This window comes from Nelusetta ayraudi, unplaced genomic scaffold, assembly GCF_046127955.1.
Source record: "Nelusetta ayraudi isolate G7.1 ecotype Tasmania unplaced genomic scaffold, CSIRO-AGI_Nayr_v1 ptg000064l, whole genome shotgun sequence".
Lineage (NCBI taxonomy): Eukaryota > Metazoa > Chordata > Actinopteri > Tetraodontiformes > Monacanthidae > Nelusetta > Nelusetta ayraudi.
Window position 1 is genome coordinate 1,950,724 of NW_027466114.1, and position 25,126 is coordinate 1,975,849.

The window sequence follows — 25,126 nt, forward strand, 5'->3', positions numbered from 1 at the left end:
GTCTTCAGTATTGCAACAGCTGAAAAGCCTATTTGACAGGGATGGGATGTGGCCAAAGGAAGCAGAATTCCCACAGCCCTCTGTCCAATGGCAGCACTTTTCCTGGGGACAACCACCTGGCTTCACTGTGAAACAACACAGCTTTGTGTTGTGCTCCCATCTCCTCACAAAGTGCAGAGCATAGCCGCGCTTTCAGGGCTCTCGTTTTGATGAAATTGACCACATCAACACCATCGTTCCACAGCGACTCGCTGAACCTTTCTACAGCCAACAGTGGCCAACAACAGTGAACATAGTGAACACTGGCCACCACTGGACTCCTGAATTCTTCTCTCCGTCCCTGTCAAATATTTGCACAATGGTGCACACACACACACACACACACACACACACACACACACACATACACACACTCCCAGACATGACTCGGCGCTCCACCCACTTTGAGAAACACCGCTTTAAACCCAGTTTCACTCATTTCAAACACAAACCAGTGACTGCAAATTGAATTTCCAACAGCAGTGAAGTGAAAATCATGACAACAATAACAAGAGTGATACAAGTTGTAGAGTGAAGAGGGTGAACTGACCTCAGAGTCTCCAGTTTACAGTCTGGACTCTGCAGAAAACCACTCAACTCCTTCACTGATGAAGCCTGCAGCTGGTTCCAACTCAGGTCCAGCTCTCTGAGGTGGGAGGGGTTGGACTTCGGAGCTGAGAGCAGCCAATCACAGCTGAGCTCTGACAAATCGCAGCTCTCCAACCTGAATAAAGAATCAATATTTGATTTCTTAAATGGTGTAAATGTCATATTAAGAGTCATTTCTCCCTGTTGATGATCCAGATGTGCAGCTGTTCAGATCACTGAGTCATTCCCTCAAAGGAGTCATTGTGCCAGTGTGTTGTCAACACAATAACAAGAGCAGTGTGTCAGTCAGTGTGCAGCCAATCAGCAGTGAAGATGGAAAATAATCAGTGAGTCCTTTGTGTGCTTGTGGCTGTTTTCAGTCATCAGAGTCTCGTTACAAGTCAAACACATTCAAAGGACAAGATGAAGAAATACTGCTGCACTATTAATCTGCCTCGAATATTTCTTCACAGGATCTTCTGCTCAGTCATGTGACCTTCATCACCAATCAACAACTTCCATTGAGCTCCAAAGTGACTGGAGACATTTTCCACACTTTCTTCCACCATCCAAAGTCTTTTCTGGCTGCAGATTGTTGACATGAAAATATCAACAACATCCACTTTGTCTAGATGAGTCTTTAATATCTGCTTCAAAGTCTTCACACTGAGCAGCGTTACACACCAGTTGTCATCTGCTGACACACACTGTCCACCAGTAGAAAGCAGGAACTGACCTGAGAACTTCCAGTCTGCAGTTTGGACTCTGCAGTCCAGCACAGAGCAGCTTCACTCCAGGATCCTTCAGGATGGTGGTACTCAGGTCCAGTAGTGTGAGGTGGGAGGGGCTGGACTGCAGAGCTGAAGACACCACTGCACACTCAAGCTCTGAGAGTTCATTATCATATCTGCAATGAAGGAGAGCAGCATGAGAAGTTGCTGCTTCCATCATCATTATCATCACCATCACCATAATCATGATCACCATCATCTTCATCATCATCACCATCATCATCTTCATCTTCATCACCATTACCATCACCATAATCATGATCACCATCATCTTCATCATCAACACCATCATCATCTTCATCTTCATCACCATCACCATCACCACCATCACCATCACCATCACCATCATCACCATCATCATCATCATCATCACCATCATCATCACCACCATCATCATCATCAAAATGAAGGAAGGATGTGATGTGTTTGTGTGTTCAATGTGTTGATTGTGTTGATTGAGTGTCTGCATGAATCCTTCACACTGATCAAAGCTCCTCATTCTGCCACTGTCACATCTTCATCTCCATACTGGACTCCAGTGGAGCAGCTTCACTGCACTCACCATCCAACACAAAGCAGCTGAGTTAGCCCTGTGTTGACAGCCTGCTGCTAAAAGTCACCACTCAGTGTTTTCCTCATTGTTTTCTTGGAGACCTGCAGCCACAAGTGGACCTGCTGATGTTGATCCACCCTGTGACTGGAGGAGCTGCTGATATAGCAGGGTGGCTAACACCAAGAGCACACACACACACACACACACACACACACACACACACACTCTCTCTCTCTCTCTCTCTCTCTCTCTCTCTCTCTCTCTCTCTCTCTCTCTCCCTCCTGTACTTTCCACTTTTTAAACTTTGTACTCTTGTAAAAACGTACATTTAACTCGTCACTTGATACTTTTTTTAATCGTTATTTTTAATTCCTGTTATTTCACAATCACGTTGCCACAGCCACATTTCCCCGCAGTCTTTTCCCGGAGCGAATGTCTGTCGAATATCCAACTTGAAACTTATTTCACCGCGGTGCCGTGTCATGTGTCACGTGACAAATAAAATCTTTGATTGTTAGCGGCTTAACGGGCCACGTTGGGCCGCTGGGAAAGGAGATAATGGCAAAGAACAACTCACCCGACCGCTTCACTTCTGCTTCTGCTCAGACTGCGTCAACACAAAGTGGAGTCAGACTGTTAACAACTTTAACTTTCGGTTTCTCTTCCTGCTTCTTGATGGCTGCTCCTCACACTGGAGGAGGGAAGTTTACAAGCAAAGACTGGCGAGGTGTCTCTAATAAAGTGGCCAGTGCTCATCAACACTGATGCTCGTCACTGATTCAGGGCTTTTATTTCAACAACTGTCTCACATCACAACCAAACTAACAGCCACAGTGCGAGTGGGCGCAGTAACATGGACGTGATGTCGCAACACAGTGAGTGACGACCAGTCAGCTGTTTCTCCCTGCGGAGAGCAGCTGAGGTTGGTGTGGAGGGAGAGTCTACAAGCCAATCAATTATCGGCCCATTTCCTCAACATCAAATATTTGCAAAGTCATGGAGAAAATGATAAAAGATGAAGGTATTTTTTGGAGAGTAAAGGGTATATAGTCAAATATCACAGTGCTTTTAGGAAAGGCCGTAATACTATGGATGCGCTGCTGTGCTTAGAGCATGAAATAAGAAAAGCACAGATTAATACAGAAAGTGTGATAGTAGTTATGTTTTCATATTGAAAAAGCATATGCTATGTTATGGAAAGAAGGGCTGCTAATGAAACTTTTTAAAATGGGGGTAAGAGGGAAGATGGAGCAGTGGATAAAAAATGTTCTACAAGATAGAAAGATACAAGTTAGAGCAGGAAATGAGTACTCAGAAAGTTTTAGGCTGGAGAATGGAACGCCACAAGGGAGCATTGTGAGTCCATTATTATTCTCAGTCATGATTAATGAAGTATTTTCACAAGTGCAACAGGGGATGGGCTGTTCTTTGTTTGCAGATGATGGGCTACAAAAAATGCCAGAAGCTATTTTAAAAGTAGAGAAATGGGCCAATAGTTGGGCATTTAGATTTTCAGTTGATAAAAGCAAAGCAATGATTTTTACAAGGAAAAGAATTGGGAAGGAGGTTCAGTTCAAATGATATCATCAGGATTTGGAGAAGGTGCAGCACTTTAAACTACTGGGGAGATGGTTTGATGAAAGACTCACGTGGGCAGTGCACATTCACAAAATGATGGAGCAATGTAAAAAGGTGATGAATGTAATGAGAATGGGGAGCAAATAGAAAAGCCCTCACATCCATGTATATAGGATGAGTCAGATCTCTTCTGGATTATGGGGCCATAGTTTATGGTTGAAGAGCTCAACACTTGAAAAGGTAGATCAAGTACAATATGAGTGTTTAAGATGATGTCCGGGTGCATTGAAATCAACTCCTGTAGCAGCATTACTGCTAGCAATGGGAGAGCAGCCGCTGGAAATAAGAAGGGAACAACTCACAATAAATGATTGGCTTCATTTACAGAAGAAAAAAACCCTCAACTCAGCTTCTCTTCCTGCTTCTGCTGCTCACCGTGGCTCCTCCCATCCAGCCGCCTCAACCGCTCCCACACTTCCAGGAAGTCACATGATGCTATGTGTGTGTGTGTGTGTGTGTGTGTGTGTGTGTGTGTGTGTGTGTGTGAGAGAGAGAGAGAGAGTGTATGTGTGATGTGTGTGTGGTGTGTGTGTTCTTCTTGTCACGTATTATGTGGCAGTTTGCTCCCAGTGGAAATGTCTTGTTGGAAGTGTGACAGTGGACGGTCCTGTCAGTATGCCTCCAGTTGATCATGCGCCCTGGCTCCTTGGCCAAATGGTGAAGCGTGCATGGCTATTACCCGGGAGTCTGCGGTTCCAAGCCCGCCCGGGCCTTCTGCACCTTGCCACAGAAGTACAGAAAGATCAACTCCCTGGGACAGACCCAGCTGCAGAAACAAATGAGGGGGGGGGCACATATTCAAACCTTTATTTTATCTGCTTCAGGCTTAACGGCAGCTCCATGGCCACTCGCTCAGTATTGAAATATTATTTTCTCTCACTAACAAGAGGCAGACAATCTTTAAATGCATAGAAAAAAACAAAATACAGTAATGACGTTGTGCTGTGTTCATTTATTGAGTTGTATAAAACAGAGGATAGAGGCGTTGAGAGAACAGCTGCAACCCCGCACAGCTCCGCTTCCGAGCTGACCAGCTGGGGCTCACGCAGCTCACTGATTGGCTAGGTGGGGCAACTCTGCACTGGCTACATTCGGTGGAGAGCGAAACATTTATTTATTTATTTATTTATTTATTTATGAAAAAAAAAAAAAAAAAAAAAGACTTAACAGTTTTAAATACAGATTTAAACATAAATCAGCTTCAATGAATTATTCATTTATTTCAAAATAAATCAAACTGTTTCACAAATTTTGAATGACTGCTCAATGCATTGTGCATCTCACAGTTCAAATGAATTATTTTAAAGGAAACTTTAACAACAACAAAAACATGGAGTTATTCTGCAAGGCATCACCATCAAATGCAGGAATCTCTCTGGCGGGGAGAAAAACTACTTGATGTTGCTTTACAAGCAATTCAGTGATTTCATTTTGCCTCTTTAACACGCCAGTAAGGAAACCTTCATTTATTAGATTTCCTTTTGTTGAGATGGAGGAGCCATGCTCATCCTTTTGCTCGTAACCCAGAGGTTTCTTTTCTGCCTTTGCTTTGCATGGTATAGTTTGGTGAGGAATATTTGACTGCTGCAGGCTTTGAGGATGTTTTGGAGATGCTACTGGAATTTTATATACTGTAGATGTTCCAGTGGCCTGGAACTGGCGTAAGGGTGTCACGTTTTCTGACTTCAGCTGCTTTGATGTTGACGGCCGTTGAGCTTCCGGTGGTTGCGGTTGCTTTAATGACGAAGGTGGTTGTTCAGGTGTGGCCTGTGACATCACACTCCCCATGAATACATGCATGTTTGCTTCTGCTGCAGCCAGTTCAGTCTCCACGTGGTGCCTTTCCCTTCTTGCTTTTAGCTTCAAGTTCTTCCATATGGAGTGCATGTTTGACTTCCAAGGCCTGAGCTTTGGCCTTTACAGCAGCTTGTTCAGCCTCAGCCTTTCAGCATGCAGAATATAAAGGAGATGATGCTGAGGAGGAGCTGGCATCTTTGCTTGAAGCCCTGCTTGCTTACGGGCCCTTTAGCCTGGGACACACTGTCCTCTGGCCCCACCAATAGCGCATTTGCTTCTTCTTGCTCCCCCAGCTCCTCTCGCTTCTTTTGCTCATCCTGCTCATCTCCTTTTCCCACATCACCAGTCAACCATTCTGTAATGTCAGATGAGAAATGTGGAAAAGGTATCAATTTAGGCTCATCCCAGTCCATATGATCCGCTTCCCTTTCCTCTCCGTTAGAAAAGAGATTTTGTACAGCCACTTGCAAATCCATCAACTCCCCCAAATAATGATCCAATGCTTCAACATGCTTGTTCATTATTTCTTGACTTTCTCCAGCTTCCAACATGCTGTTCATTTCATTCCTTTTGAGCGTTAAAACGCCAAGCTTTCCCCGCCGTGCGTGACGCCATCATTTTTATCAGACTCATGTCATCATTCATTGCCAGTCAGCTTTTCCAGTCAACGATATCGTCACGCTTTGTGAAAGCCGTGGTGTAGAGGACGACGGTCAAAAAAATGGTTGGTTGCCGAAATGTTCTTGGTCCAGGACAGATGTATCAGTAAAAGTCTGCAATGAAGCAACTTTCATTGCTTTCTTTCTCCAAAAGCTTTTTTCTTTCTTTCTTTGACCCCAATCAGTTTCTAATGAAGAGAAAATGCATGAAAATACTGCCAGTCTTTGTCAAACAGCAACAAGAGAAACTTGAACACTCCACTCTTCTATGTATACACACATGACACACGCTTCTTAAAACTGCAGATGCTACAAAACAACAGTTTGACCTGTCGGAGAGAAAAATCTAAACTGGATCATCACCTGATTCACTGCAGTTGTTCACTTTGGTCGCTCTTATTGCTCCATAAAGCTCTTTATGAAGAGCAATAAGATAACAGTGAGCGACTAGCAGATAGCGGCTAGCAGATAGCGGCGGTGCCTCACTTGAAATAAATGTGAATTACCTGTGACAGGTGAAGACACCTAGCCGAACAACAAGCATTAGCATTAGCCTCTAACACACACGCACACAAAAACACACACACCCACACACACAGAGTGTGTGTGGGTGTGTGTGTGTGTGTCCCAGCAGCAAACACATCAGCTGCAAACGACAACTCAGATTGTGAACTATGAACTTTGATTCGTCGTCGTCGTCTGTCTTCAGCGCCAAGGAAACAAAGTGTACAAGCACACACACACACACACACACACATACACACACACACACACAAACACACACCCTGACACTCCTCTTCCCGGAATGACTCAGGAGGTTAGAAGCCCCGCCCCTTGTGGTCCTTGCAGCCAATCACAGCTCTGACTGGTTGTTTCCTCCCCTTCAAGTCAAACTGGTTTTGTTTCTCAGGAAGTTGGAACCCAGTCAGCCAGTCAGTCAGTCAGTCAGTCAGTCAGTCAGTCAGCCAGTCAGTCAGTCAGTCGGTGGCTCTCAGAGGTGAAATGGCTCAGGCAGCAGCTCAGCTGGACCCAGAAACCTTCTCTTGTTCCCTCTGTCTGGATCTTCTCAAGGATCCGGTGGCCACTTCCTGTGGACACAGCTACTGCAGGAAGTGTCTCCAACACCACTGGGATGCAGAGGAGGAGAGAAGAGTCTACAGCTGCCCTCAGTGTAGGAGGACCTTCACACCAAGGCCTGTCCTGGAGAAGAACACCATGTTAGCAGCTCTAGTGGAGACCCTGTCGAAGACTGGACTCCAAGATGCTCCTGCTGATCACTGCTATGCTGGAGCTGGAGATGTGGCCTGTGATGTCTGCACTGGGAGGAAACTCAAGGCCCTCAAGTCCTGTCTGGTCTGTCGGGCCTCCTACTGTGACTCTCACCTCCAGCCTCATCGTGATGTTCCTCCCCTACAGAGACACAAGCTGGTGGAACCCAGCCAGCAGTTCCAGGAGAACATCTGCCCTCGTCATGATGAGGTGATGAAGATATTCTGCCGCACTGATCAGAAGATCATCTGTGGTTTATGCTGTGTGGATGAACATAAAGGTCACGACACAGTGGCAGCAGCAGCAGAGAGGACTGAGAGGCAGAGAGAGCTGGAGGAGACCAGGCAGAAGATCCAGCAGAAGATCCAGCACACAGAGAAAGACTTGAAGGTGCTTCAGAAGGAGGTGGAGTCCATCAACGGCTCTGCTGATAAAGCAGTGAAGCACAGCGAGAAGATCCTCACCCAGATGATCCGTCTGCTGGAGAAAAGACACTCTGAGGTGCAGCAGCAGGTCAGATCCACACAGGGGGCAGCAGTGAGTGGAGTCAAAGAGCTTGAGAAGAAGCTGGAGCAGGAGATGATGGAGCTGAAGAGGAGAGATGCTGAGCTGGAGAAGATCTCACACACACTGGACCACAGCCAGTTTCTCCACAGGTTCTCCTCACTGCCAGCACTCAGTGCGTCTCCAGACTCCTCCAGGCTGGAGATCCGTCCTCTGAGATACTTTGAGGACGTGGCAGCAGCTGTGACCAAGCTGAGAGATGAAATACAGCAAGTTCTGATGGACACTCAGACAAACATCTCATGGACAGTGAGCAACGTTGATGTTCTACTGAAGGTACCAGAACCCAGGAGCAGAGAGGACTTCCTCAGATGTTCACCTCAAATCACTCTGGATCCAAACACAGTGAACAAACATCTGTTATTATCTGAGGAGAACAGAAAAGTGACATTCATGATGAAAGTTCAGTCTTATTGTGATCATCCAGACAGATTCACTTACTGGGAGCAGGTCCTGAGTAGAGAAGGTCTGACTGGACGATGTTACTGGGAGGTGGAGTGGAGAGAGTGGGTTGGTGTAGCAGTGGCCTACAGGAACATCAGCAGAGCAGGAACGTCAGAGGAAAGTGCATTTGGATGCAATGGCAAATCCTGGAGTTTATATTGTTCCCCAGGTGGATATGGGTTTAGTCACAACAACATCAGGACTGATGTCTCAGGTCCTGGGTCCTCCAGAGTGGGAGTGTACCTGGACCACAGAGCAGGTCTTCTGTCCTTCTACAGCGTCTCTGGAACCATGGAGCTCCTCCACAGAGTCCAGACCTCCTTCACTCAGCCGCTATATGTTGGACTTTATGTTGATTCAGGTTCTTCAGCTGAGTTGATGAAAGTGTGACTGAAGTCGTCAGAGAGACTCTGAGCTGAATTCTCACCTTTGATTCTTCTTCTGTCTTCACGTTTGTTGCCCAGTGTCTCTGGCTGTCAATCACAGGGTGGGCGGGGCCTGGACGCCACTTCCTGTTTGTGCTCCTGGTGACTGTTGTCCACCTGATGTTTGTCTCCACGGCTGCTGGATGTTTGTGCCACGTTGTTTCTCTTCCTCTGCAGCCCATTCATCCCACAGATTAATAATGTGTCATTAGTTACATCATTTATTACTGTGGAAACACAGCTGAGGTCTGCTTCCACTCTGGACCTTTCCACCCTGACCTTTGACCTTTCAACAACTCATCCATCTGATCAACCTTCTGACTGTTGATCCGTTTGTCAACAATCAGATGAATGCATGTAAATATTGTGAGAGAATTTTCTTCTTTTGATTCTGCTTGTTGGCTCAATGTGACAATAGTCAATCAATAAGTCATGAAATATGCCATCAGTCTGTATTGCACAACAATGTCAAGTCAATGATCAAGTGTTGAATTGAAGCAATAAAGCAACAAGACAATCCAGATAAAGTCTCTGCTTGTTAGTAGATTTCTCTTCTGTCAAGATCTCCATGTATTCACCACAGACATTTAGAAAGTCAACACCATGAAGACAAGATCCAAGTTTCAAAAGCACATCAGTCAATGTAGGAAACAGCTGATATTTCTCTGGCATGAAGGAGGAGGATGCCACACACACACACACACACACACACACACACACACACACACACACACACACACACACACACACACACACACAAACCACTATTTTACAGAACAAGTAGAGAACGGGTACTTTACTGACTCACAATGTATTTACTTTATTGCATCACAACCAATGTTCCCTCTCAGCTGCGTGCTTGCGCAATCGCGCACTACTTGCACATTCTCAGCGCACAAGAAAATCTATGTAGCGCATAAAATAAAATTCAACAGAAACGTATTAATTGATAATATTGGAGCTTTTATTAGGCGGCGCACCGCTACGCCTTCGGAATGATGATTTTTTTTTTTTTTTTCCTTCCAGCTGCACCGTATGAGTCCAAAAGGCAGAGAAACTTTCCAGGCTGCAGCGCCGCGCTGACATAGATTGCGTAACAAAGTGAAAAGGTGCCACTCCGCTCTATTTTCACTAGCTAACTGCAGCACACTGGCTTAGCTTGTCTATTCAGAGAAGAGCTATCACTTCGGCTTATTTTTCAATCTATGTTATCACATGCATACTACTGCTCATTCATTGGTAGTTGAATTGTTAGGTGTGTTTGATAAGTAATTTGCATTTTTTTAAAAAATAATAATTTAACATATTGTTAAATATGGCGCCGATGACGACGCTGAAGCCCTCCCCCACGGATTCAAACAATCCTAGAGGAAGCCCTGATGGGTCGTCGAAATGCTAATAGAAAAGTGAGTAATTAGATATTTTACAGACAAAAAAATTCATATATAGTGATTATATAATGCTATAATATGTTATATATTATGTTGCCTGACAACGCCACCTGGGGAGTTGCACCCCAGAAAATGACTATATTAAAATTCCTCGGGCTGTTCAGGTTCGTTACGCTTTGAGATTTGAGAGGATGAGACGGACTTCCAAAGAAACAGCTTTATTCAATCACAATTTAAAATAGTTGACTCTTTTTTAAACACACCAAGGAAAATCTTTTTTTTTTTTTTAAAGAAACAATAAGACAGGTTTAGCTGCCTGAGTGTAGGCCTGTCATGATAACAAATTTTGCTGGACAGTAATTGTGCTCCAAATTATTGTCGATAAACAATATTATTGACACCATTTTTTAAATCATATATAATGATAATAAATGTCATAATAATGCAAGTACACCATTTCAAAAGCAATAAACTTTCATTTCTCCAGATTAAGAGGTTGCAAATAAGATAAACAAATATAACAAACAAAAGACAACAAAAAAGTGTGTCCCGTCTCAGTTCATTACGGGACAGCTTTTTTAGTTGCCAAATACGGGACAATCGCGTATTTGAGCACGGAAACGACGCAAAGTCACAAACACAAATACAAGTTTAAAAAGGTACAAAAAGAGGATCGTGGTGCAAACGCAAAAACAAAAAAAAACAACAACAAACAAACAAACACGCTGCAGGACATAAAAACATTTACTTCATCAATCAATGCGCTGTAAACAGAGGAGCGATGCAAAGCAAGAAAACACATGCCAAGGAAAAAACGCTGCATAAAGCAGTCCCTACAGGAAGTAGAGTTGCTCGTGGAGCGCCCCCCCCCCCCTACAGTGAAGAACAGTCCCGACCCTTCCGGTTAGAGTCGCCGCCTCCTACAGTTTCAACACCGGGACATCTCGCGGGGGGGTGGAGGACCTCCCCCTGAATGTGGGAGTGGGTGTGTTTCCACAAAATATGTGTCTTCATGGTATTTAGCTCTTTATTGAAAGGACTCTTAAAACACTGAAAAATAAATGCAATATAGCTATTTTATGACTTACTGTAAATGTACAGGTAGGTGACATTTCCTGCTTGGCATTGCTGCCTGTCGCACTTCTTTCGGTGCCCACGGGTCAGCTGCAGGGTCATCAACCAGGAACTACCATTCATTGACGTTTCGCTCCTTTAATCCTGGAACGTCTCCTTGTGGCGGCGCAGTGACAGGGACGTTTGCCTCGTTGATTCTGTGGTTGTTGATGGGGTTTGGTGTTCTTTCCCCAACTCCTGTCCTGAGACAGAGCCAAAAGTTGCCTTTCTGAGCCTCCTCTGCCAGGTCTTTAATGGCCTTTCACAGCTTCCCTCCAGTAACTCCTGAGTCACTCAAAAGGCGTGTGGTGGAAAGCCCCATGCAGCCTGGTCAGCCAACCTCTACTGGGTAGATTGTGGTCTTCCAGCCAACTTCCCAGCACTCAGCTACCAGCTCAGCGTGCTTGGCCTTCTCTCGCTCAAAGGCGGCCTCAACACCCTCCTCTGAGGGTACAGTTAGATGGATGAGGTGCACCACTCTTGGCTTGGAGGACCACACCACAATGTCAGGGTGGAGAGATGTGGTGGTGACCTCCGTGAGGAACCTGAGCTGCCTGTTGAGGTCAACTCTCATGTCCCACTCTTGGTCAGGGGGGAAGGGCCTTGGTGTCTCTCTTGGCCTGGTGTATTTTTGCCTCCCCCTTCTGTGACAAAGCTGGTGGGGTTCCCTGCTGGTGATTCTTTGCAGAACTGTCGACACCCCTTTCAGCACTTCTGTCAGGCTACGGCTCAGGAACCACGAGCAGATTTCAGAAACAGATTTCTTTTTTGATAGGTCTTTCAGTTTCAGCAGGCAGAATCAGAATCCAAAAACGGGCAGAGGTCAGACGCAGGCAGGCAGGCAGGCAGGCAGGCAGGCAGGCAGGAAGGCAGGCAGGCAGGTAGGCAGGCAGGCAGGCAGACACAGGAAGGCAGGCAGGTAGGTAGGTAGGCAGGCAGACAGGCAGGCAGACACAGGCAGGCAGACACAGGCAGGCAGACAGGCAGACACAGGAAGGCAGGCAGGTAGGTAGGTAGGCAGGCAGACAGGCAGGCAGACAGGCAGGCAGACACAGGCAGGCAGGCAGACACAGGAAGGCAGGCAGGCAGGCAGGCAGGCAGGCAGACACAGGAAGGCAGGCAGGCAGGCAGGCAGGTAGGTAGGCAGACACAGGCAGGTAGGCAGGCAGGCAGGTAGGCAGACACAGGAAGGCAGGCAGGCAGGCAGGCAGGTAGGTAGGCAGACACAGGCAGGCAGGCAGACACAGGCAGGCAGGCAGGAAGGCAGGCAGACAGAGCAGGAAAATCCAAACCGGCAGGCAGATTCTGGAGTCGAAAACAGGCCGGGTCAGGACAAACGTTGCGAAACAGGCAGTCACTGGGCTTCACGGCAGGTCAGGAACTTGGAGGAACTTGAACTGACCATCAGACAAAGCAAGTCTGGCATGAATGGGTTTAAATAGGCTGAGTAATCGCTGCAGATGAGGAACAAGTGAGTAGCAAGAGTGGCGGGAAATCTCCTCAACAGGAACTTGGCCATATAAGGACAATAGGGCGTTGTGAGCCCCGACCAGCAGAGGGAGACAAAAACACTGCCGCAGGGGGGAATCCTGACAACTTCAGCTATTTTCCTCAGGACCTGATCATGGTGCCATCTATAGCGCCCCTGAGAGAGTCTTGCAGCCTGACAAGATGTGCTGGTGGGTAGCGTTGGGAGCATTGCAGAGTGAGCAGCATTCCTGAACCATTGGTTTCTAAACCTTGACTTAACATCTGAATCACTTCCACATCACTGATGATAACAGTTAACAAAAAGCTCTTGCTCATTACAACAGTTAAAATTAAAAAAAAATAGAAAATCAGTCAGTCTCATTTTCTGGCAAACAAGAATAAAGACATGAATTGCCCTGACTGAAAACTCATTTACTGATGCTTGACTGAACGATATATGGTGGTGGACAAATGGACGTAAGATGAAGAAATTCTTCATAAATCCAGGTGACATGGAACTATAAAAAGTTCATTGCTCTGATAACTCAGCAGTTACAAAAGCAGCCGTTTTTCAGAGGCAACACACACAGAGTTCCTCTCCAACGGTCCAAACAGGCCTCTCGCTGTTGCGGTCAGATATGTAGCATATTGCTGTAAGTCATTGTGATTTTAATTTGAAAGTTAACCGGATGCTGTTTGTGACTCATTTTCCATTTGAGAGACGTATTGGGAGTAACAAAGTAAAAAACGGAGCTTGCACTAAAAAAAACCAAGTCGTCCTATTAAGTTATTTATTAACACAAGACATTACATGGTGTCAGAATAAGAACTTAAGTAGACAAGACAAAAATGGCACGCTTCACTTCAAACCACCTCCGAGCCATTAAAGAGTAACACGTTTGTCTTGGCCGATCATGACAGGAACAAAATAGCTCCATTGAAGCAAAAGTTCCGGGAACACTGTGAACCCAGAAAAAAAAAAGAAACAATATCTGCTCTACATCAGACACATGTTTTTCACCCGTGTACAAGGCCCGTCGGAAACGGTAGACACCTACGTGACAAGCCTAAAAAATAAAGCCAAAGACTGTGAATTTGGCGACCTCTGTGACTCACTCATTCGTGACAGAATAGTCTGTGGAATAAAAGATGATCGAGTGAGAGCCAGATTGCTCAGAGAAGCCCACCTCGCGCTTGTTAAAGCACTTGATGTGTGCCGTGCCAGTGAGCTGGCATCCACCCAAATGAAAGCTTTGCATGAAGAAGATGAGGTGCAGAAAACCAAAGACGTGGCAGCATGAATGAAAACCCTGTGTCCAGTGAAAAGAAAATCAACAGTCAAAGGTTGCGGCTACAGGCACAACCTGAGAAAACGTCCTGCCTATGGACAAACATGCAAGAAATGTGAAAAGAAAAATCATTTTGCAAAGATGTGCCGGGCAAGCAGCCAGAAGAAATCACAACAGGTGCGTGCTGTGGAATGTAATCAGGAATATACTGACAATGATGAAGAAATGTCCATTGGGACAATGAAGACGAAATATATTGCAGCTGTTAAAAAAGGCAAAGAGTGACAATGACAGATGGACTGAAGAGCTGATAAATGAAAAGAAAGTTGGATTTGGGATTGACACCGGCGCTGACTGCAATGTTATATCAGCCAAGACATTTCAGGCTTTGAAGCTTGACAATGAGCTTCATGCATCTCGCTGCAGATTAGTGGCGTACTCAGGCCACAAGATGGAGCCACTATGCAAAACATCACTCACATGCCAGTACAAGGGACAAGCACACCAGATTGACTTCGAAATAGTAGAGAAAGCCGCTCCAGCTATTGTTGGGAATAGCTGGAGCTAAAATAGAAACAAGCACAGAGCTAAAAATGGTGAAGGGACTGTACAGCATGGAAAAAACAGATGCCATCCCTCAATAATATGAGCATCTCTTCACAGGACTTGGATGCTTACCAGGAGAACACACCATAAAACTGGACCCAGAAGTGAAACCAGTGATACATGCACCCAGGAGGTTCCCAGTTGCTCTCCGAGACAGAGAGATTGATCAGCTTCATAAGATGGAGCGATCAAGGGTCATAGCAAAACAGTTGGAACCAACTCAATGGGTAAATAGCATGGTTACTGTTGTCACTCCACAGAAGAGCAGAATTTGTATGGATCCCAAGGATCTGAATACAGCAAGAAGAGAACATTATCCACTTCTCACTGTGGAGGAGGTGGTATCACGCATGCCTAACACAAATTATTTCTCTGTGCTGGACGTGAACCAAGGGTTTTATCAAATAAAACTAGATGAAGAGAGCTCCAAGCTCTGCACTCTCAACACGCCCATTGGAAGGTACCGCTTCAAATGTCCTCCCTTTGGGATTTCATCTGCCAGCAAAGTGTTTCAAAGAGCGGTGGCCCAGATGTTCGAGGGGTTGAATGGGGTGGTCAACATCATTGGTGCTCTTCCTGTTTGGGGTGACTCTGGGGTGAGAATACTAAAAAGAGCAAATGAAAATGGCCTAAGATTCAATGAAGCCAAATGTAAGTTCAGAACGACAGAGGTCAAATACATTGGCCATGCACTCCATGCATATTTGAATTATTTATTCTTATATATCTGCATCTACTGTTTATTGTGAGAGCTTTAACCCTGCAACTCACTCTGGCCTGTCTGCCACTCTGGCTACTTCTATCTCTCTCTCTGTCTCTCTCTAAATTTTTTTGTATTTCCTTCTCACCCCAGCTGGTCATAGGCAGATGACGGCCCTCTGGAGTCTGGATCTGCTCTAGGTTTCTTCCCACAGGGGAGTTTTTCCTGGCCACTGTCGCACTTTGCTTGCTCTCTGGGCCCAGTTGGTTCCATTCTCTCTGATTGTACAAAGAGCTTTGAGACGTTTCTGAATGTGATTTAGTGCTGTACAAATAAAAGTTGATTGATTGGTTGATTGATTGATGGCTCAACACCAGCCTCTCAAAGGACTTCATGACCACAGATGTCAGGGCGACGGGTCTGTAGTCATTTAATCCTTTGATGGCGCTGGTCTCAGCTCCAGGGAACGGTTGAAGATCCATGTAAAGGTGGGAGCCAGTTGTTCAGCGCAGGCCTTCGGCAGGAGGGGGACACACCGTCTGGTCCTGGTGCCTTCCTAACCTAAGAGCAACAGGGTTATTTAGAAGAATATACTGTAGTAGTTTGTACGTTTATTTAGTGAATTATTGATTTTCTTCTAGTTAGAAATGTTACGTCCTGGACTAACTAGGGGTAACCAGGACTAACATAGTGAATTAAAAATGGGTGATGGAAAAAAATAGAGTGTGGTCCGTAAATGCAAATAAAGTATATTTTTAATAAGGCTAAAACAACACAAGGCGACTGGCAAAAACCAAGAAGGATTTAGATAAGTTATGAAAGCAAAACAATCCTTTACTCACAAAGGACAGCTACTAATAAACAAAAGTCCAAAAGTCAACTACACAACTCACCACTTGGCATTTATAAAAGAAAGCTAAATGCTAAACACAAAACAGAGAACACTTGGGAAAAACACTGTTGGTAGTGATGGTTCGCTGACACCCGAGGCTCCGACACATGCGCTGTTGCTCATGAAGCAAACGTATGGAAACACTGTGCCGAGGCACGGTTTGGTCACGTGACTAGTGACGTTCCAAGCAGTTGAGTGATGTTCCAAGCAGTTGAGTGACGTTCCAAGCAGTTGAGTGACGTTCCAAGCAGTTGAGTGACGCTCCAAGCAGTTGAGTGACGTTCCAAGCAGTTCAGTGACGTTCCAAGCAGTTGAGTGACGTTCCAAGCAGTTGAGTGATGCTCCAAGCAGTTGAGTGACATTCGAAGCAGTTGAGTGACGTTCGAAGCAGTTGAGTGACGCTCCAAGCAGTTGAGCGCTTTGGACGTCAAATGAATCACCTGATTGGTTCGGTTTGTCATGTGAATCGATTGTGTTTAGGGATAGGGCGTCCCTATTTAATGGCGCGGTTTTGTTGCTGTTGGTTGTCGTTAGTTTTTTGAGAGTTAGTAGTCGATAGTCGATCCATATATATTACGTTTGATAGATAGATAGAAATAGATAAGTTAGAGTTACAGATAGATAGATAGTTATATATATATATATATATATATATATATATATATATATATATATGTATATATATATATATATATATGTATATATATATATATATATATATATATATATACATATATATATATAGATAGATAGATAGATAGATGGATAGATGTTATATCGACACATAGATATATAGATAGATATATAGTTAGATAGATAGATAGATAGACATATGTTATAATAGACACATAGATATATAGATAGATATATAGTTAGATAGATAGATATATAGATAGACATATGTTATATAGACACATAGATATATGATACATACATATATATATATATATATATATATATATATATATATATATATATATATATATATATATATATATATATGTGTGTGTGTGTGTGTGTGTGTGTGTGTGTGTGTGTAGAGAGAGCGAGAGAGAGGCTATCTAGCTAGATATATAGATAGATAGATACCTCGATAGATGATGGGGCCGCAGCGGGAGCCAACTAGAAAAAGGTCCCGTGCATGGGACAACTTCCAATTGCTGGCGGATAATAAGGTAAATACAAGTGTTATTTTTATTTCACCTGGACGTGGATTCCCTTGACAAAAACAACGGCCATTATCGTAGCACACAGCAATTGTTGATCTACTGCTGTCTCAATGGGTTGGTTTATGTGACATTGCTCAATCCAAACTAATCCTAACTAATACCGAGGTCACAAAATGACACAATTAAACTTACTGATTAATATATTTACAGGTCCAGTGTATGCTGTGTGACACGAGGCTGTCATACAGCAACAACACCTCATCCATGCTGAGGCACTTAAGGGCCAAGCATGGAGAAGGCACTGATCCGGCACCCGAGAACGGACAGCAGCCAGCTGTTGCCATTAACCCTGGTAAGTCTATGCGTGGCAGTTGCATAGGATCACTTATGTCAGGAGTTTTTTATTCTATATTCTTCTATATCTGGCTGTCACCTGCCATTACATCAGTAAGAATAACCAGTTGGCTACTCTTCTTCTGGTGGCTAAGCCATTTTCAAGGACCCACACAGCAGCCCATATTGCAGCAGAAATTGCAACATGCAGCACTCGGCACTCGTCCCCTTGCCCTATTTGATTCCCGTGTGTGTGTTACCTAGGTGCAGCACTCGTACCCTTACCCTGTTTTGACCCTCGTGTTTATGTATTTGTGTGTTAGGATTTTTGGGCTCTAGGTTTAGTTTTGGGTTTTCTTTGGGGTTTAGTTTCCCCATGTTTTTTGTAACCTTTTCTGTTTAGGTTTATGGGTGGCGTCCTTTTTCGGGACAGGTTGTGTCTGTCACGATAATTTGTTTATATTAAGTTATTGATTTGGCGCCACCCGTTGCCCTTTGTCTGTTGTTGTGTGTTGTAATTATTCTTTGTTAAAATCATTAAAAACCTCTTAATTTTGAAAAAAAACAAAAAAAAAACAAAAAACAAACCCGGAGGGTTAGTGGACAGCTGTGAGGTGTAGCGGACTTACCCACCTGCGCTTGGTCTGCACCCACAGACAGTCTTAGCGCCTCGAGCGCAAGCGGCTTTAACCGGACTGTCGTTTCGGTTTCGAGCTCCAGTTTCCAACCTGGCAGGCGGAACTCGCGGGCCTGCTCCTGGGCTTCTAGCTGGAGGCGGACGAGACGGACCTCTATCCGTGCCCCGTCCCTCCCGCTGCAAGAACCCGGAGACAGGGAATCAAACCGGGGAAGAGCGTCAGTTTTTCTTTGTTGCCGTCATTTTTCTTTATTTTTCGTCAACTAATTATTTTAATATCTGGCAGAACGGCAATTTTTCCTGGCGTCAGACAGCAGCAGAGACAACTCATTCTCCCATAGGGGGCGCTATTTTTGATTGATCATTTTTCCCCGATCTCAAGCCACAACAAGCCGAGTAGACAATCAACACACAACACACACTCACACACACCCAGCTGGTTGCTGATTGTGTCTTCATGGTCACTTTGGTGTCACACTGCTCCATGTCAACCATCTACTGTCACCAAAATAAATGTCCATTGAGTGTGACGTGGTAGTTTGTGTAGTTCAACTCCCTGTGTATCACCAACAACTCCCCGCTAATGAAACTGTAGTGAGACTGATCCTGGTGTTTCAGACTGACGTCACTAACCGACCCCGCTAGTACTGCATCCAATCTCTGTTCACCTCATCCTGACGCCATCTATTGGTGAAGGTGGGAACTGCCTTACATCCCCTTTCGACCACCCCTCAGAGTCCCTCTAGTGGCAAAAGTAAGAATTGCATGCAGGACCCATATACACACATTCAATGTCCCGTTTCCGTCTCTTAGTAAAACTGATTTAAATATCAATCAATCATCCTCCTCGACATCAGGCACAAGTAGGCGATCACAGATACAGGTGTGTGTGTGTGTGTGTGTGTGTGTGTGTCTACTTATTGTATGTGGTTTTCAACAATACAGACAGAACCAGAATAATAAGAATAAATGCAAACTTTATACCACACTGGTACAAATGCAGCCAGCAACATCAACCCATGCGCCCTGGCATTGCCATATAAACTCAAACTACAAACTACCAAACTACATTAACTACTAAACACTAATAATAACTCCCCGCCATCATATACGGCGCTCAGTGAGAGTAATATTAGTCATCTGAGGCAGACTGTATTAACTCTGTCAAAGGTAAATGGCGCCACCTGCTGGCACTACACAGGTGGTGGATCCCAATCAAGCCCAAGTGAACTAATAGACTAAATCAGCAACAGAGCAACAGCAGTCAGCAAACGAATCAAATGAATGACAAAATAAAGAACTCACTTCTTCAATGATACTCATAGAAACAACCGTGCTGCACAACACTGAACGGAGAGACGGAGAGAGTTATAGTGACTGAAGTTGTACTGCTGGAAACACCCACGAAGAAGAGAGACAGCGGAAGAAGAACAAGTGGGAATGACGGTGGCCAACAGAGGTACAAAACCGCCCCCAAGTGGTGACCACTAAACAACACATGTCTGGGAGCTTTCTAACAGTGGCCGTCTCTCTTTGAGCTGCAGCCACTGATGGTCGTCATCCTCTCCCACACCTCCCTCATATTGTTGTTCTGCATCCTTTCTTCATTTTTCCTTCTGTGCTGCTCCTTCGCCTCCTTGACTTAGACTGGTTCTCCAGGGCTTGTTGTTGGCAAAGCAGCGTCCAGATCCAACTGGAACAACAGCGTCCATACAGAAGTTTCTAAAGTCCATAGTGCAGTCAACCATCTGGTCCATGTTGTGGTTGTGAGAGCCCTGCAATGCGTCCCAGTCTGTGGAGTCAAAGCAGTCTTTCAGAGGCTGCTCCATGTGACCAGCCTCTCTGTCCTGCCTTGTCTCTTCCAGTGGGTGAAGGAGCTGGGTTCTGGTCCAGGGCATGGTTCTGGTACTCTCTTGGCCAGGGGGTCACCATCCGGGGGTCAGGCTGTGCTCCCTGTCCTCCCCGGGTGGTGTCCCTCCGTCCAGGTGTGTCTGCCTCCCAGCCCTCTGGCTCTTTGGGGGGCTGGTGGCCTCTGGCCAGTGGGGCTCACTGCTCTGGACCTCTTCCCCACCGGCTTTGCAGGGGGTACGTCGTTCTCAGGGTCCCCCCCCCACACGGCCCATTGCCTGGCGTGGTGCACTGCAGCCTCGGTGGCTACGCTAACTAGCAGCTCACTGCCAGTGACGCACTGATACCACACACACATACACACACATGCAATCACACACATAGACTTATACACATTTAGGCATACACACACAGGTACACTGGCACACCCATACACACACATCTGTACACTCATGCGCAAGTGAACATTCACATAGTTTATTGTCTTACTTATATATGCTTGTATTATTGTATTTGCTTATTTCGGTATTTATTTTGGATGTGTATTTATTTTATTCTTTTTTCTGGTTGTTTTCATCTGTTTACCATTTGAATGAGTTCACTTTTGGATCATTAACTATGTAAACTAATATCTGTTGTTTTTTTTTACACAACACTTGTACATTGTTGCCAGCCATCATGAAGACATTCAGACACACTTCTGCTGGTCATGATGGCCGGACAGGACCAGGGAAAAAAAGATTCCCCTCTGTCATTGTCAAGAAACATTTGAACATTGACACCATCACCTGCACTCACATATATTTGTATTTGTATTTATTTATTCAGCACAATTTAAAACTGTGCAAGGAGGGAACGAAGCCCAAAGGGCTTGAACAGAGTTCCACTGCCATCATCTACAATAAATCCAAAGTCAAATGTCAACATAGGAAGAGTATCATTTCAAACAACAGACAACAATATAGAATACATTGAAAGTTAAAACATAAGGAGGCCGGTCAGGTTATTGATTCACACACACTCATCCTTTCGTTGTTTGCTGAGGGCTTCTGTTAACTGCTGTCTCCCTCCTCCACACATGTGTTCATTATTTGATTGGAGGAATTGCACCAGTAGCCTCAGAATGAAGACAATAGTTGACTGGAGAACTAGAGGAGGTTTCAATGAACATGCAGGTTAAATGACCTGCAGACCAACAGCAGTCAGCAAACAGTGCAAATGAATGACAAAATAAAGAACTTACTTCTTCAACCGTGCTGCACAACACTGGATGGAGAGACGTTATAATGACTGACGTTTGCCTTGTCACTGCTATAAATACCCATGAAGAAGAGAGACAGCTGAAGAAGAACAGGTAGGAATGACAATGGTGAACTGTGTCAGGGCTCCCATGGCTTCTCCTCTGCTTCTCGTTTTTCTTGTGGTAAGGTAAGCACAGGAACAGTACAGAAAGAGTGCCTTGCTCCTGCTTCCATAGCTCAAGATAACTGTCCCTTCTTTAAGCTTGTGTGTGTAGCCGTGCAAGGCGCGCACGCAGTCTGCAAGTGAGCGAGTGACTGAGAATCACCATAACGAGCTGTCATTTCTTCCACGACCCAAAAAATACAGGACAAATGGCATCCCCTATCAGTTCAGTACGGGACAGGTCTTTTAGTTGCCAAATACGGAACAATCCTGTATTTTACGGGACCCTTGGCAACTCTAGTTACCAGGACCGTAAAAGAAAGGAAACAGTTGGAGAGAAGCGCTGGAGCCGTGGGCCAATACTTGGCGGTCACCAACACCGGGAGCCTCTCCCATGTTCTGTTGCTATGCCGTTGTGGTGAGTTAGGACATTGGTATTTGCTAACCTAAGCATTGAGCTAGCTCACAACAACAACCCCTGGTTAGCACTGGAGGCTTCAATTGTTGGTGATGGTGGTAGCCCACAGCTCCAGTGCTTCACTCAGACTGTATTTCTTTTTCTTTGCGGCCCTGTCTGCTGCTGCTGAGAGAGAGAGAGAGAGAGAGAGAGAGAGAGAGAGAGAGAGAGTTTGCCTGCACTCAGCAGTCAATCAAAAGGCACTAAAGCATCAGATGGAGATACATTTGGAAAGTGTTTCGCTGAGCAACATGGAAACGGCCGTATTCAGCTGTTCTGGTCATGACCACTTCATACAGTCGCTGCTATCACAGTCATTTGTACACTATGGGCAGCTCTGAAATGTTGAATATATATCAGCTGTTGACATCTGGTGACAGTGTTAATTCTCCTCTGAATGCTGAACACTGACTATGTGTTGAGTGTGCAGCTGTCTGTCTAATCTATATCTGTGCTATGTTTTGAATGGCCTTTTGCTGATTGCGTTGATTTCTAGCATACATTGCTTAGACTGATGGCAGATCTATGCAATGTGTGTGGTTTAGTTTCCATCATTTCATTGTGTTTGTCACTGTGCTGAAATGTTGATGAATTTAGTGCATTTTTTTGGCCCCTCCTCCCTCAGCAGAATGTGCACTTTAGAACAAATGTGGAGAAGATGTGTTGTGAGTGAACAATCAAAGTCATGTCCACGGCCTTGTTGGAGTGCCATGAGCCATTTCCTTCCATTGTGTATTGATGCTGACCTTAATACAGCCCAGTCCAGAGAGCTTCATGGCTGACTTCTTCTTTGGATAGTTTCTTCTTGTACAGATGCTGCCTGCAATGCTGCCACTCTGACACAGTTTGCTTCCCCTGTCACTCATCTGCCACTCATCACCGCTGTCTGTCTGTCCTTCATGACTTTCCTGTCATAATGCGCCACCTACAGTAGGATGAGCAAACCTCCAACTCCTGTTAATAGGAGGTAGAACCATGCTAACGTCTCACTTAATGACATGACATCACATTGTATTGTCACTTATTCCTAATGTGAAGCGTTTGACATGAAAGCTGTGAGCTCAAATGCGAGACATTGATTGCATGAGATTCAGTTTGTCTGGATGAGTTTGGAAATGGCAGCTGGAGCCCTGATCTAGTCTACATATATCTACATGTGGGATACATCTTCTGAGTTATGCATAAAGTCCTATTGGGCCTTGGGTGAACCCCCCCCCCCTTCCCCAACCACAACATCACATTACTGATGTTATTTTATTCAAATAGTTCAAAGTGAACAAGAGCAGAGAAACAATGAGATCTATAAATGACAATAAGTGTAAATGTCACACATCCTTCATCACACAAATACAAATGAATGAAATAAAGTCAATGAATAAAAATACTCATGAGAATGAACATCATCTGAATTTAGTGCGCAGACTGCAGCAGGTTGTTCATTCTGGGTCTCATAGCGTCCAGGCTACTGTTGAATGACATGCACTATTAAACCTCACGCATGGAGACTTGCAAACCTTTATCTTTGGAGTCTTCTTTTTCTTCTTCTTCTTCTTCTGAGTGGAAGGAGTGTGAGAGGGAGAGAGAAAATTGGAAGCGATTGTGCTACCTATAACCTTTTCTATTCTTTACACTTTGGTGGTTGGTTTTGTGTATTTGTGTAGTTTATTTTAGTGTGAGTTAGTTTAGTTTTAGTGTTTGTTTTGTCGTGTTTTGCGGCCAGACGCCGTCTGGTCGGGAGGAGGAGACCAGGTGCGCCGTCATGGCGGCTGCAGGGTTCCCCTCCCTGTCGAGGAAGCACGGCATCAAGCTAGGTGCCGGCTCCTCCTGCAACGTAGAAGACGTAGCGTTAGCCGTGGGGGAGCGGATCGGACACAGCTCGGTAAAGTCGGCAGCCCCAATGAACCGAGCTGTGGTCCTGTTTTTAGAGAGGGTGGAGCAGGTAAAGTTGCTGGTGGAGACCGGGGTGACGGTGAACGGGCTGTTCGAGGCGGTGCAGCCGCTCACACAGCCGGCAGCCCGGATCACCCTGTCCAACGTCCCCCCCTTCATCAGCGACGAGTTCCTGCTCCAAAAACTGTCCCGCCACGGTAAGCTGGTCTCCCCGATCAGAAAGTTGCTTTCTGGGTGTAAATCTCCGCTGCTTCGCCATGTGGTGCCGCACAGGCGGCAGGTTTACATGATATTAAACAACAGGGCGGAAGAGTTCAACTCTCGATTCATCGTACGAGTGGATGACTTCGATTATACTCTGTTTGCCACATCATCGGAGGTAAAATGCTTCGGCTGTGGGGCGGAGGGACACCTCGTCAGAGCCTGTCCGAACCGGGCGGGTGCTGACGCGACGGGTCCGGTCGGCGGTGCGGCAGTCGCGGCTGCGGCAGCTCCGAGCGGAAAGCCCGTCCCCGCTCCACGAGGGAGAAACTCCGGGGACAAGGGGGGGCCGCTGGCCCGAGCAGGGAAGAGGGAGCGAAGGAGCAGGAGGTGAGAGAGAACGAAGGTGGAGAGGTCGAGGAGATGGAAGAGGGTGAGTTGGGAGAGACAGGTGGGTCAGGGAGTCAGGGAGGGGAGACGGGTGAGGTGGAGGAATCAGGGAAGGCAGCGGAGCTGGGTGCGGGTGTGGTGAGGGAGACAGGTGAGGGAAAATGGTGGGGTGGTGGAAGCAGATGAGGTGAGGGAGACAGGTGAGGTGGAGGAATCAGGGAAGGTTGCAGAGTTGGGTGCGGGTGTGGTGAGAGAGATAGGTGAGGTGAGGGAAACGGGTGAGGTAGAAGAATCAGGTGAGGGAAAAAGAAAAGAAAAAGATCCTTCAGAGGACATGATAGTGGGTGGAGGTGTGTTTGAAGCACTGGGTGGTGTGGATGAGAGAACTGGTGGTGGGTCTTGTGTGACTGAAAAACCGGGTGGTCTGTTTGAAACACCAGAATTGAAAACTGCTGCGTCTCAGAGACGCAGCAAAAGGAAGCAGACAGTGTCAAATGAGGGGGGAGGGAAAACTGGTAGACTGGGGGCTGGAGCTGCTGCTGAAGACAGCAGTGACAGTGAGGGCGCCA

At 45.6% G+C, this 25,126-nt stretch overlaps 2 protein-coding genes across 2 annotated transcripts in view; one reads left to right on the forward strand and one right to left on the reverse strand.

The window, feature by feature from the left end:
- LOC142898370 (NLR family CARD domain-containing protein 3-like) overlaps positions 1-25,126 on the reverse strand; it is a 417,525-nt gene that overhangs the window by 342,595 nt on the left and 49,804 nt on the right. The window lies entirely within an intron of this gene.
- LOC142898390 (tripartite motif-containing protein 16-like) lies at positions 6,715-8,968 on the forward strand. The gene has a single exon (XM_076041330.1). The coding sequence runs from the start codon at positions 7,068-7,070 to the stop codon at positions 8,730-8,732; it is 1,665 nt and encodes a 554-aa protein (XP_075897445.1). The 5' UTR covers positions 6,715-7,067; the 3' UTR covers positions 8,733-8,968.